The sequence below is a fragment of the Lissotriton vulgaris genome, chromosome 1_1, assembly GCF_964263255.1.
Source record: "Lissotriton vulgaris chromosome 1_1, aLisVul1.2, whole genome shotgun sequence".
Taxonomy (NCBI): Eukaryota; Metazoa; Chordata; class Amphibia; order Caudata; family Salamandridae; genus Lissotriton; species Lissotriton vulgaris.
The window spans coordinates 851,863,552-851,884,407 of NC_141685.1; the positions used below are offsets into that span (position 1 = coordinate 851,863,552).

At 49.3% G+C, this 20,856-nt stretch overlaps 1 protein-coding gene across 1 annotated transcript in view; it reads left to right on the forward strand.

The window, feature by feature from the left end:
- ARHGAP29 (Rho GTPase activating protein 29) overlaps positions 1 to 20,856 on the forward strand; it is a 393,170-nt gene that overhangs the window by 306,027 nt on the left and 66,287 nt on the right. The window contains exon 15 of the mRNA XM_086957877.1: positions 14,083 to 14,211. Coding sequence (XP_086814003.1) covers positions 14,083 to 14,211 — 129 coding nt within the window. The remainder of the gene's footprint in view (positions 1 to 14,082; positions 14,212 to 20,856) is intronic.

Here is a 20,856-nt window from a genome sequence, read left to right on the forward strand (position 1 = left end):
CTGGAGGTGAGATCAGAAGGAACTCTGTTTTCAGGGCATTGAGTTTGAGGTGATTATCGGCAAGCCAGGATTGGGTGCATCTGATCGTTGAGTTCAGGAGCAAGATGTCATTGGGGGATTGTAATTTGAGATAAAGTTGGGTGTCATCGGCGTACATGTGAAAGTGTACATTGGATGCTTGTAGCAAGGTGGTGAGAGGTTCCATGACTAGGTTGAACAAAGTTGGGGATAGAGAGGATCCTTGGGGGATGCCTAGCCTTACCGGTATTGGCGAGGACATCAGGTTGTTGCTCTTGAATTTCTGCGACCTGTTGTGAAGAAAGGAAGTGAACCACTTGAGAACCGTTCCAGATAAACCCATTCTTGTGTTTAGTAGTTCTAATAAATTCTCATGTTTAACGGTGTCGAATGCTGAAGAGTTGCCAGATGTACTCCAACCCGCCCCCAGCATCCATGCCAAGACCCCCCTAGAGATGGCCCGCCTGTCCGTATTACTTGCCTGACCAGTCTGTCGTTGATCAGCACCAAGTTGAGGTCACGTCCTATTAGGATCACGGAGTCCAGAGCTCATAAGACCTGTGAGACAGCATCACTCAGGAATTGCTCCTTCTGTAGTAGGGGATCTCTGTGTATAGTCATAATCTAGTGAATAGTCCCGCCCATGTGCGTGGACCCCGGATCAATCGAAATAGTCTCTTAAGTTGTCTTCTTCGGCAGTCCTGCATAGACACTTAGGAGAAAATCAAAGACAAATAATGCAGCCTAAAACTACAAGGCTACACTGGCCAACATTTCATCTTGAAGTGAAGAAGATAGCCAAATAATATTAAATTGTATACGCTTTGTAGAGTTTCACACCTAGAGAAACTCCCCTTCACAAAAATTCTTTGTCATGATAGAGAGGAAGGGTTGGACAGACAAGCCCCATAGGCTGCTATTATGTGTCTGGAAAAGGGACACCGTGCCTTTGAGGAACTCTCCAGAGACCCTCGGTATCCCAGGATGCACAGCCAAAGGCCTTTTACTTTCAGTTCTTTTTGAAGGTGTAAAAAGCTAGGCCTGTAGCATTCAGTACATTATCATTCCATCCACCGGGAGGAGGGCGGGCACTTATGAGCATTGAGCTCTACCTTTTTGGGTATATCTTCCATTTTTTTAACTTTTCCAGTGTTTTGAGTGTTTCACTCGATGTCTGGGGTCTTCCTCCTCCAGTTGCTGTGTTTTTGACCAGTTTTGCCACCTCTATATTGTCGAAATGCCAGCTTTATTCGACAAGTGCCCTGAGTGTGGTAGGAAGGCGGCTAAATCTGACCCCCACAGAGTGTGTATACTCTGTCTCCCTTCTAGCCATGTCCCTGACTCCTGTGATATTTGTCACTCTTTCTCCAGGAGGACCCTGCGTGACAGGGAGAAGATTCGTCACTACGGCCTGGAGCAGAGGAGACATCAAGAAACAGGTGGGACATCTGGGCATGGAGGGACTCTATCTTCATCCTCTGTCGTGCATCGGCCTCTGGGGTCTCCCTAGTCAAGAAAAGGCCCAGAAAAGGCACCGGTCCCGGTCGGCGTCGATGGCTTCGACGTCGGTGTCGAGAGGTATGACTACCATCTGCTCCCCGTCGACCCTGGGCTCTGGTTTCGAAGCAATGTCGTCGTTCGGCATCGAGGGGTAGGACGTTGAGACCTCGGATGAGGTCGACGTCGAGGAGTTCACCGGTGTCGACACACCATCGACGTTGGGATGACTCCCAAAGAGGCAGGCGCTCCCCGTCGAGGCGACACCGCCGTTCGCCATCAACATCGACACGAAGATCGAAGTCGATGAGAGAAAGATAGTCATCGAGGCGTAGACACTCGGTGTCGGGCAGTTTGTTGACGTCAGGAAGGTCGACGTCGAGCAGAAGCGTCAAAGAGATAGACGTTGGGGAGAGAAAAATCGACATAGAGAGGAGAAAAGTCGATGTCTAAAAGGAAGTCAAGGCCCAGAACGGTGTCTAGTGCTTATGTGGTGAGCGTCTCATCGTCATCAGCGAGTCACCGGTCCCGGCAGCGCCGGCGCTCGCGCTCAGAGAGGTCAGCCTCCAGAGTGTCCTCCCCGAGGCTCGCTCGCAAGAAGAGACGAGTCTTTAGGTCACCGGAATCTGATTACTCCCAGACCTACTCGCCCTCAAGGCCCAGGACGCCTACTCCTCCTCTTCTGCAGCTTCATCCTCCTCTTCATCCTCCTCCACCACTGCCTAGGCCTCCACTACAGAGCCCTGTGGTTCCGGCACTGCCTGTTCCGCTTCCGCAGCACCCGGGGCCGGTGGTTCCTGCAAGGCCCAGAAAGCCAGCTCAAGCTTCAGAGGGAGGCATCGCTCTCGCTGTGGGCGACGATCCTCAACAAGGTCATGCCATTGTCGGCGGAGGGACAGGTCACGGTCCAGGTATACGGACTCATCCAGTGACAGGAGATACTCTCCCCCAACAAGAGTGTCCCCAGTGGATGACATTGTGACTTTCCAAGATGTACTGCTGAGGGGGGCAGGGAAGTTTGGGATCACCTTGACTGTGCCCACCCCTACCACTTCCGTGATCTTTGAAACGTTGCAGCACAAACACCTCTCTTGCCCTTTGCTGCCTTTGGTGCCAGGACTGGAAGAACCGGCCATGGAGCTGTTTCTGACGCCAGCCTCGGTGAAGTCGGCGCCATCGAGACTGCAAAAGAAGTACAGGCCCCCGGATTCTGATCCAGCATTCTTGAGAGCAAATTTGTACCGGATTCTGTCATTGTGACAGCGGCCAAGAAACCGCATTCTACTGCCCCGTCATCTACGGTTCCTCCGGACAAGTAGAGCAGGCACATGGATTCGGCAGGAAGGAAAATCTGTAGTACTGCTGCCACTTCGATGAAAGCAGCTAGTGCATCAGCACTTTTGGGCAGATATGATAGCTCGTTGTGGGAGTCCCTGCAACAATTCATTGAGCTCCTCCCAAGAGACTGGAGGGAAGACTTCCAGGAGATTCTGAATGAGGGCATGATTGTCTCAAATCAGGTCATCAGTTCGGCGGCGGATGCCTCTCTCCTGGCCGTGCAAGGGTACTGCCATGGTATTAACTTGAGGCGACATTCCTGGTTGCGCCTTACCTCGCTTAAGCCTGAGGCACAACAGCGGATTGCTAAATTGCCCTTTTCAGATCCACCCTCTTTGGAGCTTATGCGGACGAGGAGATGGCCCGCATGAAAGCTGAAGTGGAAACTCTGAAGGCCGTAGGTTTGGAGAAACCGAAGGATCAGCGTAAGTCGTACCGTCCCTTCCAGAGGCGTTACTCTTCCCAGAGGCAACAACGGGGGCAAGGTCGCCAAGCTGGCCAACAGCAGCAACAACAACCGCAATTCCACGACAACCCTTCCAGAAATGTCAGAGGGGCTGAGGCGGACAGCAGTCCTCCACGGCGAATAAGGGCCTGGCCGGGTCTAAGCCCAGAGGAGTTACTTCCCCCTTGTCTGTTACCCGCTCCGGTGGGGGGGAAGCATACAGAATTACTTGGCAGAGTAGAGAAAAATTACTCGGGACAAGTGGGCGCTGAATATTGTTTGCAATGGATACAGTTTTTGATTTGTCAGCCCCCACCAGCTATTCCACCGGTTCCTTCGCACTACCAGCTGCGAGAACTCCAAGCAGAGCCCGATACCCTGTTAAGAAAAAGGGAGATAGAAGACATCCCTCTGTCTCAGAGGAAAGGGTGCATACTCAAGGTTCTTTCTGGTACGCAAATAGGACAAGAACGAGTTCAGTCCCGTTCAGGATTTGCGACAAGCAAACAAATGGATTTGCAGGGAGAAATTTCACATGCTGTCCTTGCACCAGATTTATCCTCAGCTGCAGCGAGGAGATTGGCTTTGCACAATAGATCTACAGGATGCGTACTTCCATGTGCCCATTGCACGGAAACACCGGAAGTTCCTGCGATTCCTAGTCGGCACCAACCACTATCAGTACACCGTACTACCGTTTGGACTGAAGTCTGCACCCTGGACTTTCTCAAAATGCATGGCAGTGGTGGCAGCGCACATGAGAAAGAACAAGGTGTTTGTCTACCCGTACCTGAACGACTGGTTGATCAAAGCCTCCACCTTCCAGGAAGCGCAATTGCAGTTCAACAGGACGGCCATTCTGTTGAATGAGCTGGGTTTGCACATCAACATGTCCAAATCCGTTCCGACTCCGGTTCAGTACCTGCAGTACTTGAGAGCCTCCATCAATACTATCAGAGCAAGCGTGTCTCTTTCGGAGGAGCAACGCTTATCGATCCTTCGGAAGGCTAAGGCTCTCCTGTCGGTTCCATCAACAACAGAAAGGACAGTGTCTTCTCTTCTTGGGTCGATGGCCTCTTGTATCTTCCTCACACCACATGCATGCCTTCACATGAGAACTGCTGCAGGAATGTTTGGAGGATCAATGGGACCAGAAACGAGGGAGCTGGGACGACAGGATCCAACTGTCTCTACTCGCTCAACAGTCTCTGAGATGGTGGTGTTCGGCAGAGAATCTCCTCAAGGGGGTCCCTTTCCACAAGGACATTCCCACACAGACTATTGTGACGGATGCGTCTCTTCACAGCTGGGGAGCGCATTCAGGCCATCTTCAGATCCAGGGAACATGGTCCCAGGCGGAATCCACGTACCACAACAACTTTTGGAACTCAGAGCTGTTCATTTGGCGCTGAAAGCCTTTCATCCATCCTTCCAGACCAACTCCTTGCTTGTACAGACGGACAATACGACCACAATGTATTACCTCAACAAGCAGGGGGCTTGAGATCGCGCACACTGTCCCAAGAAGCGCAGACTATCTGGCACTGGCTGTTGGCCAGAGGACTGACGATAACGGCGGCCCATCTTTCAGGTGTGCAGAATGCTCAGGCAGACTCACTCAGCAGGCTCGTTCAGGAAAACTACGAGTTGGTCTTAAACGACGAGGTGCTAGGAAACATCTTTGAAAGATGGGCCACTCCAGACATAGATCTGTTCGCCACTGGCGAAAACAGCAAATGCCGAGACTTCGCCTCCAGGTTTTACCAACCCGGGACTCTGGAGAATGCGCTATGGATCAGCTGGTCAAACATGTTTCTGTACGCTTTCACACCCATTCCCCTGATTCCGGCAGTGCTAATCAAGCTGTCTCAGTCCAGGGCGCGAGTGATCCTCATTGCTCTGGAGTGGCCTCGACAGTGGTGGTTCACAGACCTGCTCCACCGGTCTCTCCAACCCCACCTGTGGCTTCCATGTCAGCTGGACCTTCTAACGAAGTTCGGGTGGCAGATGGTGCACACCCGCTTCTCATCGTTGAGTTTGGCGGCATGGCTCCTGAGATAGTACAGTATGGACACTTGAACTTGCCTGACAACTGCATGGAGATACTCAAGGAAGCCAAGAGACCTTCCACCAGGACTTCCTATGCCTATAAGTGGAAGAGGTTCTGCATCTGGTGCACGTCCAAGAATGCTGATCCTACCTCCTGCAAGGAAGATGTTATCCTTCCTTATCTCTTGCATTTGTCTCAATCTGGCCTTAATTTCCATTCTATTAAGGTTCACCTCGCAGCATTAACTGTGTATAGGAAATGTCCTTCACAAACATCGTTCTTCCAGATTCCTGTAATTAAGTTTTTTTTGGAAGGATTGAAAAAAGTGTTTCCTCCTTTTAGGCGTCTGTCACCTTCATGGGAACTGAATGTGGTGCTGTCTCGGTTGATGAAGGAACCTTTTGAACCCATTCATAAGGCTTCTCTGCAGCATCTTTCCTGGAAGGCGGCCTTCCTTGTGGCCATAACGGCTCGCAGGGTGTGAGAGATTCAGGCCTTGTGTTGCAACGAGCCTTATACAGTGTTTCATGCTTCTAAGGTTGTCATGAGGACTCACCCTAAGTTCCTACCTAAAGTGATTTCTGATTTCCAAGTCAATCAGACGATAACTTTGCCTATGTTCTTTCAACATCCTTCCTCTCCGGTAGAGAGGTCTCTTCATTCCCTGGATGTAAGAAGGGTGTTGAAGTTCTACTTAGATAAGACTAAGGACATTCGTAGGTCAGACCAATTGTTTGTCAAGTATGGTTCGGTCAGGACTGGTCTTGCCACTTCTAAAACAGTCCATTTCTAGATGGATAGTGTCCTGTATCCAATTGTGTTACCAACAGGCTAACACAACCTTAGGGGGTAAGCCTAAGGCCCATTCCACTAGGGGCAAAGCAGCTACAACGGCTTTGCTATGTAATGTTCCCATTGCAGATATCTACAATGGGAACATTACATACAGAGCAGAGGCTCAGGTTGGGCAGGCTTCGTTGAGAAATATGTTTGCACAGTAATAGTTAATCTGTTTTCTCCACAGCTGGTTTGGTTTGTTAGGATGGGCTTGCCATTCTGTTCACTAGATTATGACTATAAACAGAGATCCCCTACTACAGAAGGAGTAGTTTCTTACCTGTAATTACAGTTCTGTAGTAGGGGTGTCTCTGTTAGTCATAAGCGCCCGCCCTCCTCCCCGGTGGATGGAATGATAATGTACTGAATGCTACAGGCCTAGCTTTTTACACCTTCAAAAAGAACTGAAAGTAAAAGGCCTTTGGCTGTGCATCCTGGGATACCGAGGGTCTCTGGAGAGTTCATTAAAGGCATGGTATCCCTTTTCCAGACACACAGTGGCAGCCTATGAGGCTTGTCTGTCCAACCCTTCCTCTCTATCATGAGAAAGGTTTTTTGTGAAGGGGAGCTTCTCTAGGTGTGAAACTTTACAAAGTGTATAAAATTTAATATTATTTGGCTATCTTTTTCACTTCAAGATGAAGTGCTGGCCAGTGTAGCCTTGTAGTTTTAGGCTGCATTACTTGTCTTTGATTTTCTCTTAAGTGTCTATGCAGGACTGCAGAAGAAGTCAACTTAAGAGACTATTTCGATTGCTCACAGGGTCCATGCACATGGCCATGACTATTCACTAGATTATGACTAAAACAGGGATACCCCTACTACACAACTGGAGTTACAGGTAAGAAACTACTCCTTATTCTCGTTGGGTGCATAGAGAGTTACAATGGTAAGTGACTGTTCTCTCAACCTTATACAATAAGCCAGCGCCCTTCCCTTTTGTGTCAGCAACTTTGAGAATCACCTCCCTGCAAAAGTGATAGGAGATCAGTGTGGGAATGTGGAGACTCGGACAGTGGGGTATAAAGGTGTAAGAAGGGAGTACGCTGGTGTGGAGTGAGTGCAGCCCCCCAACACAACCAGTAAACAGTAGAACAAGCATATAGTTCATATATCATTGTAGATAGAAAGATTTGTCTAGCAGACTGAGTCCGGTCAAAGGTCTGGCCATATGGTCAGTGTTCGCCGCTTGAAGATGGCTCCCCTTCCCCTCCACCCACCATGGGCGTAACAAAGGCCCTTACAGCCCCCTCAGTGCGTGGGCCCCCTCAGCACAGCACAGTACGGTCACGGACTAGATTTGGGGCCAGTTTGTTTTACAGTAACGCTCCTGTGCACACGTACCTGCGATGTGCGCCATGACAGTCACATGAGTCATTACACATGCGTGGTCTTCAGGACGGGGCACAGGCCAGGGTGTGACTATATTGAGTCATGCTCAATGTAAACTGCACATGGGCGGTGGGACCTTAATTGGGCAGCAGTCTGCTCCTGCTACCGAAGCTGCAGGTCACAGGTGAGACGAGTAAAAGTACTTAGTAGTTACAATATCACAATTACGGTGCTTGCGGTGGCGGCTGCTGTATTCAGGGACCCCGTGGTTGCAAGACTCGCGCCATCTCGATATTGCTACTGTGAGCCCAAACCCCACGATTGCCTTATTGTTAATACCTGCGTTCGTCTGTATGGATCGCTCCCAGCAGGCTTTCAGTTTACTGGCATACACTTCAAAATCTTGGCCACTTCTGAGATTTGGAGCACAGTAAAAGAACACCTTATTAGCGGCATCACTGCATTAACCACTGCTCAGGTTTCACACCAACTACTCGGTGGAACTTCGGGTGTTTTATTGCAAAGGAGGTGTTAAAACCCATCCAACCAAAGAGTAACAATGCTTGAGTCACCCCCTTTGTAAAAATAAAATGTCAAACATCTTAAAGGCTGATCTACGCAGCCCTTCTTCCAACCCCATCTCCTGACGCATGTAGGTTAGCAGCTTTAGAGGCCACTATGTCTGTTTGTGTAAATTATTTTTGGTATTGAATTTATAATAATATAAGGACAGTTTGAAATCTTCTCCAGCCTCTCTATAAGGTAAATAGAGAAGCATTCAGAATTATGTACATACATACAACGAATTAAGCAGTCTGATGTTAAACGTGGTTAAACCTGCATGAGACATAGTGGTTCATTTTGCATGAGGCGTGGGTGTCAGTCATTGGAGGTTGGCAATTTGTGGTTTGAGGAAATGAATAGTCAGTTATTGTGATTGCAATTTGTTGCATCTGACCAGGCATGTGCGTGTACTGTGCTCCGCAAGCGCCCCCGCCACCTCTCCATTTGCTTTGCAGTCACATGCAATGCGTGGCGCCTATTACAGCATAGCTGGAGTTTTCAGTATCTAAATTGCACCATAGCAAAAGGTTTTATTTCGGACAAAAAAATGCAAATGTAGACTCCAGCCCCAAGAATTATGAGCCGGTTTTGCATAAGACTTGTATAAATAAGGCGTATGTTCTCTGTTTTAAGTAAGTTATGCAGTGTAACAATGTGACGTGCGTGGTGTGGGAAGCACATCTTGCGACGTGCAGAACAGTGTCGAGGACTAGCCTGGAGTTACGAATGGGGTATGCAAGGCCCCCTGGATGCCACATGGGAGGGTTCTAGCTTGGAGAAGTGTGGTGGGGGCTTCAAGCTTTAGACAGAAGTGCATTGACCGAGCTCAGTGTGAATTTTAGCATGGCAATAGCAGAGGATGGCATACCGAGGCGTCAAGCTTCTGTACATACCCTTACCCAGAGTGTAGTTTTCAGGGAGCACAGCCACCAGCAATACCAAAAAAAAAGGGGGGGTCAGGAGGAGATGGAAGGGTGAGTCTTACCCTGGATTTTTTAAAACCGTTAACAACGAAGATACACATACATTGGTAAAGCATTTTAATGTTATTTTTGATAGTGTCATGTTATTTTAATTATATTGTGTAAATGGTGCATTTGTAAGTAGAATTGCCTAGTGTGTTTGGTCAAAACTAGATGGAGCTTGAACAACGTTACAGAAGATTTTGTGTCCTGCTGTCCCTCAGTGGCATTCTAGGGAAATCTGTGGCAATCGCAAACACTTTTTTTGGTGCACACAGACTGCGAAACGTGTGAAAAGAAATATGATTTAATCAATGTTTTAAAGTAAGGTTTCGGGTATTTCCCAGAACTTTAGAGGCAAAGTAGAAGTCAAACACTGCGTTTTGAATAATATTAAAGGTGGATCTGAAATGAGTGAATCTGTCTCTGTGCAGTGGCATAACATTAGCTCCTTCGGCGCGGAGCGGCAGACCCCTGGCTTGAGAGCTCCTGACTGGGTCCAGAGGATGGGGCCCCCCATGTACTTTGCCACCCACCCAAGCTTTTTAGGAAGGGGTGTGGTGCATGGTCTGGGCGTTGCCATGGCCACTGAGGGCTCGGATAGCCTGGCTCCTCGTTAAGTTTATCCAGGACTGTTTGTCTATCTTGTGCCATTGTATTGGGGTTGTGGCACTGGCCGATCTATGATCTTGGAACCTGCTGCCATCTGTGGCTGTGCCCGACAATGGTATCACAAATTCTTCTCAGGGCGCTCGTGGGACATCCTCCAGGATGTCAAGGACTCGCTGGGCCTCTGCCAGAGTTTTGATCTGATTCAGTTTGTCCACCAAGCAAAATATAAGGCAGAATGGATGGCCCCAGCTGTAGTCTATATCTTTACTTCTAAATTGTTCTGTGATTGTCTTCTGGAGGGTTAGCATGCAGAGGTCCTGGAAGAGTGCTAATGTGTGACGCTGGAGTGCAAGGGTTGGGTGGCCAGCACCCTCTAGAGTATAGTCTCCTTTGAAAATAGTTGTCACAGGCTAGAAAGTCTGGTGATCATCTGAATTTCTCTCTGGGGCGACCGCTCCCAGGAGTCTTATGAGCTGTCCTGTGGAGGTCACTCCTATCTAATATGGCCATGTGGCAGCCGGTGGGCGCTGGCATTATGGAATAATCAAAGGTTGCGGTATGGTGGGGACGCTGTCCCACATTGGCAAGGCTTCAAACACAAAACTAAGCCAACCCTAGTCAGTAAGAACCAGGGAATTTAAATATTATAAGAAAGAAAAGCGGTTCCTATTGGAACCATAAATGTATACTCAATGAAGTAATAAGCACAATTGAACAATGAGACTGCTGGCGGATGTAGTCGGAAAAGCGACAAAGAATAGTCAAATACTGGTTGTCACAAAACAATACAATGACTGTATTTTTCATTGTAAATATTCATAGTTTCCCACATGAAACGGAACCAAAACACACCTGGAAGGACAATACACTTATACAGACAATACATAAAAGAAAATACGTTTTCCAAACTGTAACAAACGACCAAATAACAATTGATATTTTATAAGCGAGCCCTTTTAGCAATTAAATGGGTTAGAATTAGATAATTGGTACGTTTTAAAAATGTCGACGGCAATTTGATCCCCTTGTAATGTGGGTTCTCATCGGGACCAAATGATAAGAGGGTCACCTGAAGAAGGAAAAGACAAGGAGAGTACACACCACCAACATGCTAAGGGAAAGGGGTACTCAGATGGGTTACCCTGGAAGGAAACCCCCAGGAGGAGACTCGTGCCTCAAAAGGTTAAAATTGTAGCAGTTAGCACGGATGTACTGTGTGTTGCCTGGGGAAGCCATATGGATATTCCCAGGGAGGAGACTCATGCCATAATGGAAGGAGCATAGTCACACTAGCATTGATGTGCTGCGAGCTGTCGGAGACCCCATCCCACAGGGCCAGCTCGCAAACTTTGTCCCAGGAAGCCCACCCCCAGGACGTAGTTGTTTCTCTGCCCGCAGCGGTGCAGGCAAGCAAACCTGTGTTTGCTCTTGCTTGGCAGGAGCATTTTCAAAACTGGAGCAAACACCAAGTCTGCTCCCCTTTGACGGGAGCAAATACAGGGACATGCAAGTGCAGCACCAACAGCAAACAATACTTGTATATAATATTTAAGAGAGGTAGAAAAAGGAGGTGATGGATGAGAGAATAAGCTATAGAATTTAGAAAGTAAATGGAAGAAGGACCAAGAAAAAGAAGGGAAGAAAGATGGAAACTACAAAGTAGGGAAGATAGAGAGGGGTAGTGAATATAATGATGCCAATGAGCAAGAAGCAATAGTCTAAGCAAACTGTGGGGGAAGGGGAGGCATCTTGCAAAAAAGGGAACCTTATAAGAAGAAAAATATCTGCAATGTCCATTAAATTGTATAAGATATTTTCATATGATGCAGTCCTGTACATCTCTGCAAGCCATTCCTCGTGTGACGGCAATTGCAGAGAGAGCGCCAGTGTTGGAAAATACAGATTTTGGCAGCTATAATGGCAGTGACAAGCAATTGGTGAGCAACGTGCATCTATTCGGGAATGTATGGTAAGTCACAGAGTAGAATTAGGGAGTCTAGAAGTGGCGAGGGCAAATCCATAGATTCCCGGAGCGTAGACTCTACTACCATCCAGAAGGTGTGTATGGTGGGAAAGTCCAGGAAAATATGGATGCACAGTCGCCCCTTCCTGAGCAACTAATAGCCCATTGGGAGCAGACTTCATCGGTTTTCCTGTCTGCACAGAAACTGATGAAAATATTGCTCCTGTCCATAGGAAGCAGCATAAGGAGCTGCTCCCTGCAGGTGGGAATAATGCCTGTTCGCGCTGTATGTGGGAAGCTGGCTGAGGCCTCTCCTGCGGCCCCCAACAACACTATGGTGGGCACCCACCTTTATGTTGAGGGCCCTTGGGAATAGGGCCCGTAGGGCCATAATCAGCCTGGTGAAGGCGCCGCTTGCCCCCCTCCCGTAAACAATTTAGCTGGGGAAGAGATCCCCAGGGCTGAAAACTGCCTGGGGAGGAGGGGATGTGTGCTCTCCTCCCCCTACAAAATGACTCCGGGAATGGGGGTCCCAAGGGTTGAAATCAGCCTGGGGAGCGGGGCCACATGCCCCGCTCTATCTCAAAAGAACACCAGGCCCCAGGGATCCTGGGGCCGTAATCGACCCGGGGAGAGGGCACGTGGGGGATGGGGTCCCCAGGGCCTACAAGGCTCGCAGGCACACGGCCCCTTCCATTTAAAAAAAAAAAAACTGCCCTTGGATCCCCATAGTTGGCTGTATGTAGGGGGTTGACTGCAGGTCTTGGCCATAGGCGTGGTGGGGGTTGCATTAACGTATGGTAATGAAGTATTACTTTACCTAAAAAAAAGAAGAAAATCACTGAAAAAAACAATGACTAAAGTAACACGGTTAAGTGAATTTGTCAATGACGACATACATTTTTTGACCTACAAAAAAACACAGAAATCCACCCGTTCTAGTTAGCAGCTCTAACTATAAACTTGTGCCCCCGCCATGCATTGTTTGACATCACTCATGATATGTTCTATGACATCACTCATGACATCACAGATGATTTTATCCAAGCTTAGTTTCCGCACTTATTGCTTTATGAATTACTATGGCATTAGAGTCCTGACAGAAAGTACAAAATAGATTAGGAGACTATCAGCTGTTGTTACTGCCATCACAGATGTAACTCCCTTATGTGCAGAAAGCCTGCATTATTTGCAACATTGACCCAATACTATGCATTTTACAGCTAACATAGTTCACATCAACAATCAACCACAGATATATAGGGCACCCTTATTGAGTATTGTGTTCAATCTGCACACAACTGTTCACAGAAAGCCAAGTTCCTAAAAATAGTGAATGTCAATTCCACAACAAAGGACCTACTCCAGACCGCTTTTATCTATATCAAATACCTGAAACTCACAACACATACATTGAGAAATGAAGTTTATATCAGGAGAGAACTTGGTACTGTAAACAGTGCCTTCTCTATGACGAGCGTTTACTCTATAGCACACTGTTTGCATAAAGTAAAACTTTCATGAGAAATACACCACAGGGTATTAAAAAGTATTTACTAAGAGCAGTGTATACTCTATGCAACAGTTGTCAAAAAAGACACTATTTGCTAAACAATAATCCGGCTCTGAAGGTGCTAAACATCATACTTACTACCTGTACCCTTCATACTGTGGTGAAACGTGTACAGATAGCCTTCCTTCTCAAACAAAACAAGCAAATGTACATCGGTTAGTATCAGGTGCACACATTCTTCTACGTTATGTAGACATTGTCATGTTGACAGGATTTTGTTTAATAACGCAAGATTACCTACAAAAGTTAGTTATCGGCTATGTAGAAATTTCCTCCTGTTGAACACTTTTCCTGCAGAACCAAAAAACCTTTGTGGAACATAATGAACATAAGTCAACTGTCACCTCCACACAGTGTTACTCATGAATACAAAGATTTATAACGTTTTGAATACCTCTACATACCTATGGTACATTAGGAGCACATGTATTTTGTAAACACACCCATTAGTTGGACACCAGCTGTACAAAATTAGGTAGTAAGGTGGCGGTGCATGGCAGAGGCGCAAGTTATAGTTAGTGCTGTTTCCTATAACTGGTGAATTTGTGTATTTTTCAGTGAATTAAAACGCACACAAACACACACACACACACTACACACCATGGGCTTATAAATGAGGTTCAATGTCCTGACCTTGGCTTTGAGTGTGTTCATGGAATTGAGGTTTGTTCTTGGTCCCTTAACCTTTGTGCAGTTTTTGTTGGTTTCGCTGAATGTTGTTGGTTGTGTACGGTGGAGAAAGATGATTCTGAATTAAAACACATTGGTTTGACCACAATCATTACCTTTCATGAATTTGGTGAAGCTGGTCAGTGCCATGACTTTTGGAATAATGTTGCAGACGAGGATTTATAAATGCACCTAATTTGATTTTTTCTTTTCCACTTAAAGCAATAAGAGGACCACCCCCTTTCCGTTCCTGGTCGGTGGGCAACCAAAGTAGTGGAATGTGCAGTGATTCTGAAAGCGCTGGAGGAAGCAGTGAATCCCGCTCTATGGATTCTCCATCTGCCAGTCCAGGTACATATGTTCATCTAGTCTCAAACAGGTATATAATGCTTGTAGAGCAAGAGTTTTCTCTTAGGTAAAATTGATTGTTTGATTTCACGTAATTCTAATGATCTGCTATCCACTTCAAGACATCTTTGTATTATTCTCATTGACGCTCAATTTTTATTCTTTTATCTGAGTCCTCTTAATTTGTTTCTTCATACTGACAATTGGTCTTCTGACAACTACACTGACTGAATTAGCTGAGAGGTTTAGGGTACTGAAGGCGATGTGGGATGTCCTGTGTGCGTGGCAGACTGCCAGACTTTTTTTTTCTCAGCAGGGTTTCTTGTGTAGCATGAAATACTGTTAAATATTCCCAACATTAGAGGAGGCCACCCACACTCATGTTATGTTTAAATACAAGTATAGAAAGTTCCTTTTTGCCCAGTCATTAAGTTACTGTTTTCAACCTGGTAGGTTCTTGAGTGTACCTTTTCTCAGTTTTTTGAGAACTATGATTCCCTTGTTTATGCCAACAGAACATTTTGCTGGGGCAGGCACATATGGATACAACTAAATTTATTGGAGGTAGGTAGGTTAATGGACCATCTGGATTGTGTGTGTGTGTGTTTCTTTTTAATTCAGTGGATGCCATCCAGCCTAACAACCTTCAGCCTGTTACATTCAAATGAAGGTGTCCCACTACACTGTAAGCATAGCCTGCCTGACTTCTAAGAGGTTCTAGATAAGCAGCATCTTCTAAGTAAGAGTTCTAGGTGTGATGGTTTGGTATGTAAGAAGAGCTAGATTTTTCAGACCGTATAGAGGATAGGGTCTGCATCATGGAAATGTAATGTATCTTGCCGAAAACCTTACTATTTATTGTCAAAATAGCTTCATTGCCTCAAAGTGAACCCTAAATATCCAGGCATCTCCACTACATTCACCAGAAACATTACTGCAAAAATAGTATCTAAAAGAAACACGTTAGTGTTAGATTCCTGATCTTAGAATATCCCCAGGAGTCAGACTGGATCCGGAAAGTTTTCGTCAGCAGTACCTCTCCGCATCGGTAGGCGTCTACAGCTCCGCGCCAGTCGTCGCGTCGTGATCGCCGTGATGACATCCCTGGAGTACTTGGACGCCGCCATCGTACGCTGACGCCAGCTCTTCTTTTTTCTCGCCAGCAAGCGCAGATCCGGGAAGAGCGTACCCTTAGTCAATTTTTGACTAACTCTTTCGACATTTTTGTCTATCTTTTTCGAGTCGACTCGACTCCTGGTGCCGGTAGGGATGCCCGGGTTCAAGCCATGTGACGCCCGTCACAGACTGATGTCGGTTACTGACCCCCACCGCTGGTGTCTCTACTGTTTGGGGGCCGACCACGATGACCAGTTGCGTGCCGACTGCCGGACCTTGATGTCAAAGGCTAGGCGGGAGTGTTCCCGTAAGCTACTCGAGCTCCGGCAGTCTGCTCTGTGCCGCTCAAGGTCCTGGTCGAGAAGGAAGTTGAGGGACCGGTCCCGTGGACCGGTCCCATAGCCAGAGTCTGCACTGATCATCGGGATCCAAGTCCTCGCACTCTGGTAAGTCGAGGCATGGTAAAGTCGAAGAAACACCATTGTTCTTTGACCTCCCCTCGCCGGTCACGCGACTCAGCCAAGGGTTCAGGTAGCGCCGCCTTTGTGGCCCCGGCGGAACCCACGCAGTCGCATCCAGCCCCACACCCTCCGGCCCCTGGGCTCAATGCGACTCCGGAGCAGATTCAAGACCTCCTCTTGGCCATGAGGACTCTTTCCGCCGTCGAGACCCGCCGGTGCGCCTTCTGGCCCCGCTGGTCCAACTCGGGGTCCTAGCCCTGTGTTGCTGGCGGCTTCAACCTCTGCGCCACCGGCGACTTCGGTCGAGGCGTCGACACCGGTTGACCTCACGACTCCTCCACCGGCACCGATCTCCTCAGAGCCACCTCCGGCGCCGTCCTCTGGCGACGCCGGCCCCGGTTTCAGCCCGGGTTCGGCGTCGGACCGGCGCCGCCTGACGCCCACTGGTGAGTTGTTCACCTATGCCCCTGCTCCGTCATTTCTGCCGGTTTATCAGGACACGGATTAAGGGGAGGACTGGGAGGGGTCTGAGGACCCTCTGGCACAGCAGTGCCAGTTAAGTCAGGATTGGGTAGATGAGCTAGGGGAGGCCAGTGGTCTAGACACCTCGCTTGAAACTGGTTTTATCTTTCCTCCTTCCGTGGCTACGGAGGAGGGAGCTACTTATGCTTTGGTGCTGCGCAAGGCGGCTAAGGCCTTGAACTCCCTTGCGCGGCTGTGAGGACTAACCTCCTCACCGAGGTGCTTAAACCGCCAGTATCTCTTCAGAGCCTCTACTGCAGTTTAATGAGGCCCTCACTGACATTCTGATGGGCACTTGGTCCAAGTCCACCATAGTCTCTCCTGTGGATCAGAACTTGGCCCGGCTCCACCGCCCAGCTCTGGGCGACCCCTGCGTTCTGTCCGCCCACCTCACCCCTGAGAGTCTGGTTATTCAGGCCTCCACGTCCCAAACCGCCTTCCCAACCGCAACTCTGGACCTGGACTCCAAAATGCTGGAACAGTTTAGCAAGAAACTGTTTTTTTCCATCAGCCTAGGGTTGCGGCCCATTACTACAGCATGCCTTTTGGACCGTTACACCTGTTCTCTGTGGGATACGGTGGCGGACGTGCTGCCCCAGTGTCCGGAAGAGGCTAGGACACGGCTCACCCAGGCTCTTGCGGAGGGGCAGGATGCAGCACGGTATTCCATTCGGTGTGGACTGGACACCATGGACTTGCTGGGCAGAGCGATTGCAACAACGGTGGCGATTCGTCGGCAGGCCTGACTGAGGTCTACAAACTTTTCAGGGGATGTCCAGAGCACTCTCACGTACATGCCTTTTGATGGCTGTCACCTCATTGGCGACAAGGCAGATAGCGCTCTTTAAGGACTCCTGGGCTAGAGCTCTTTAAGGACTCCAGGGCTATGGCCAAGTCCTTGGGCCTGTCGGCCCAGCGCCAGCAAACTTCTGCTTTTTGCTCCTTTCGTGGCCAAGGAAGGGGCACCCCCCGCACGTTCGTCCAGCCACAGGCCGCAGAACCAGCCTCAACGCGGTTGCAAAAGTGCATTCCGCCGTGGCGGAGCAGGGGGACAGAGAGCCGGTCAGTCCACATCCGCTCCCTCAGCATCTGCCTCAAAACCTGCCTAGTCCGAGCTTTCGGGCCCATTCCACGCCAGTTGGAGGCAGAGTTCGCTATCACCTGCTCCACTGGCGTACCATCCCTTCGTACAGGTGGGTGCTGCAAATCGTCCGAAGGGGCTACTCCCTCCCCTTCGAGACGACCCCTCCAGTCATGCCACCGCATGTCGGGGGATCACTTGCAACTTCTGCAGGAGGAAGTTACAGCCCTCTTGGCCAAGGGGGCCATCGAGCGCGTTCCTGGGCCAGAGGTAGGACGGGGCTGTTATTCAAACTACTTTCCTGTTCCCAAGAAGGGCAAAGGGGGCCCACGCCCTTTCTTGGACCTCAGGAGCGTCAATGTCTTCCTCCGGAAGGAGAAGTTCAAGAGGCTGACGTTAGCTCAGGTTTTGGCTGCCCTAGAACCTGGAGACTGGATGGTAGCGTTGGACTTGCAGGACGCTTATTTCCACATTCCCGGCCCACCGGCGTTACCTGCGGTTCACGGTAGGCCACGAGCTCTTTCAGTTTACCGTGCTCCCCTTCGGCCTCACCAGTGCCCCATAGGTGTTCACGAAAGTGATGGAGGTGGTCGCAGCTTATCTGCGCAGATTAGGGGTTCCAGTCTTCCCCTATCTCGACGACTGATTGTTGAAGGTGGGCTCGCCCCAAACAGTCGTCTCCCACCTCCAGACTACGGCCGACCTCCTGCATTCGCTAGGGTTCTCCATCAACGTGCCGAAGTCACATCTGAGTCCCTCCCAGAAGCTCCTCTTCATCGGAGTGGTTCCAGACTCGGCGCAGTTTCAGGTTTATTCTCCCGACCAGCGGGTTCGGGATATTTAGGTTCTGATTCCGATCTTTCAGCCTTTATCCAGAGTTTCGGTCAGGATGGCCCTACGGCTGCTGGGTCTGATGGCCTCCTGCATCCTGCTGGTACAACACACCAGGTGGCGGATGCGGGCTCTGCAGTGGGACCTGAAGTTCCCGTAGGCAACAGGGCAACCTGTCCGACCATGTCCTGATCTCGGAGGGCAGGGCAGTGGTGGCAGATCCCTCTTCCTACCCCAACCGGAGCACACAGTGGTGACGGATGCGTCCCTCCTTGGATGGGGGGGGGGGGGGGAGGGGGGCACATGGGAGAGGCTGAGATCAAAGGCCTCTGGTCTCCGACGCAGTCCCGGCTCCATATCAACCTTCTGGAGCTGCGGGCGATACGACTTGCACTGAAGGCATTCCTTCCCTCTGTACAGGGAAGTGTAGTGCATGTGTTCACTGACATCACGACCGCCATGTGGTGCTGCAACAAACATGGCGGGGTGGGGTCGTGGACCCTTTGTCAGGAGGCTCTACACCTCTGGACATAGCTGGAACATCAGGGCATCACCCTGGTGGTTCAACACCTGGCAGGTTCTCTGAACGCCAGGGCAAAAAAACTCAGCCGTCGGTGCATGATGGATCACGAGTGGCGTCTGAACTCTGACGTGGCGCAAGGTCTCTTTCAGTAGCAGGGGAGAGCCTTGGTTAGATCTAATCACCACCGAAGAGAACGTGCAATGTCATCCGTTCTGCGCGTTGGAATTTCCAAGGCGGCCCTCGCGTGGAGACGCTTTTTGTCGCGAGTGGAGTTGCGGTCTGTTATACGCCTTTCCGCCTATACCACTTCTGACCAGAGTGCTGAAGATCAGGCGCGACCGGGCCCAAGTCATCCTTGTGGCTCCGGACTGGGCACGAAGGTACTGGTATCCCGAGCTACTCGGCATGGCCATCGAGCCCCCGATCCCACTGCCTCTTCTGGAGGATCTTCTGTCGCAGCATCAGGGGACGGTCCTCCACCCGAACCTGTCCAGCCTCCACCTACAGGCGTGGAGATTGAGCGGCGACAGTTGATGCCATTTGTCTTGCCTCCTGAAGTCTGTGATGTCATTCTGGCAGCCAGGCATTCCTCCACAAAGACGGTATACGCCTGCAGGTAGATCACATTGTTGGCATGGTGCACAGCAAAGGCTGTGTGGATCCCCTTCTGCCCCTCTTTCTGAGGTTCTCCTCTTTATTCTTTCTCTGGGCCAGCAGGGCTCTGCTCTGGGCACCTTTAAGGGATATCTTTCAGCTGTTTCAGCCTTCTTGAGGCTTCCTGATCAGCCTTCTCTTTTCAAGTCCCCTGTTGTAAATAGATTCTTGAAAGGCACTACTCACATGTTTCCTCCTGTTCCCTTTGTAATGCCTCAGTGGGACTTGAATCTGGTGTTAACCTACCTGATGTGTGTTCCCTTTGAGCTACTTGATACCGGTCCTCTTCGTCTTCTGACTCTCAAGACTGCTTTCCTGGTTGCCATCACCTCTGCCAGAAGAGTGAATGAGCTCCAGGCTCTTTCTTCTAAGCCTTCTTTCCTCTCTGTCCATCCGGACAAGGTTGTTCTAAGGACTCGTTCTTCTTTTCTACCCAAAGTGTTCAAAGCTTTTCACATGGGCCAGACCATTACCTTGACCACCTTCTTTCTGCCTCCGCATCCTTCAAAAGAGGAAGAGAGGCTCCACCGTCTGGACCCAAAACGTGCGCTTTCCTTTTATCTAAACCGCACATAACAGTTCCGGTGGATGACTAACTTTTTGTTGGCGACATGGGCGCTAAGAAGGGACAAGCTGTGCACAAATGGATCATCCCTCGGTGGGTCGTTTTGTGCATCAAGATCTGTTATTCCGTGGCTAAAAAGGAACCTCCTGAGGGCCAAGCATTTCTGCCTGGACAGTCCAGTCTGGAGAGATGGCTTCTTTGGCCGTTCTGTTCTCTAGGACTTTATTTTATTTTATTTTTTGCATTTATAAGGGGCGCAGCTACCCACAAAGGATTTCCCGGCGCCAAAACATTATAGCTGAGCAAAAAGGTATGGAAAGCGGAAGAGTGGACAAATCATTTCTCAAAAAGCCAGGTCTTGGGTGTTTCTGGTGTGATTTTGGTTCGCAGACCCACCACCGGGGTTGGTATTGCTGGGGTATCTATTCTAAGGTAAGGAATCTAACACTAACTTATTTCTTTCAGATGTGCAAGTTACTTACCTTTGGTAATGATATATCTGTAAGAAACATTAGTTAGTGTTAGATTCCTTACCGCCCCACCCATCCTCCCTGTTCTGCGAACCGATATCTAGGGTTAAGGACAACCCTTTCAGGGCCCTAGTTTCATGGCACCAGTGTCTGTTTCTTGCACGGCTCTGTGTTCCTGGCGCGGATAGTTATGTACAAAACTGACACCAGCACACCAGGGCGGCTTCTAAGTACTCCAGCGACATCATCCCGGCGATCACGCCGACGACTGACGCGGAACCGCAGACAACGCCTACCAACGCGCAGGGGGTACTGCTGACGAAAACTTTCCTGATCCAGTCTGACGCCTGGGGATATTCTAAGGTAAGGAATCTAACACTAACTAATGTTTCTTGCAGATATATCGTTACCGAAGGTAAGTAACT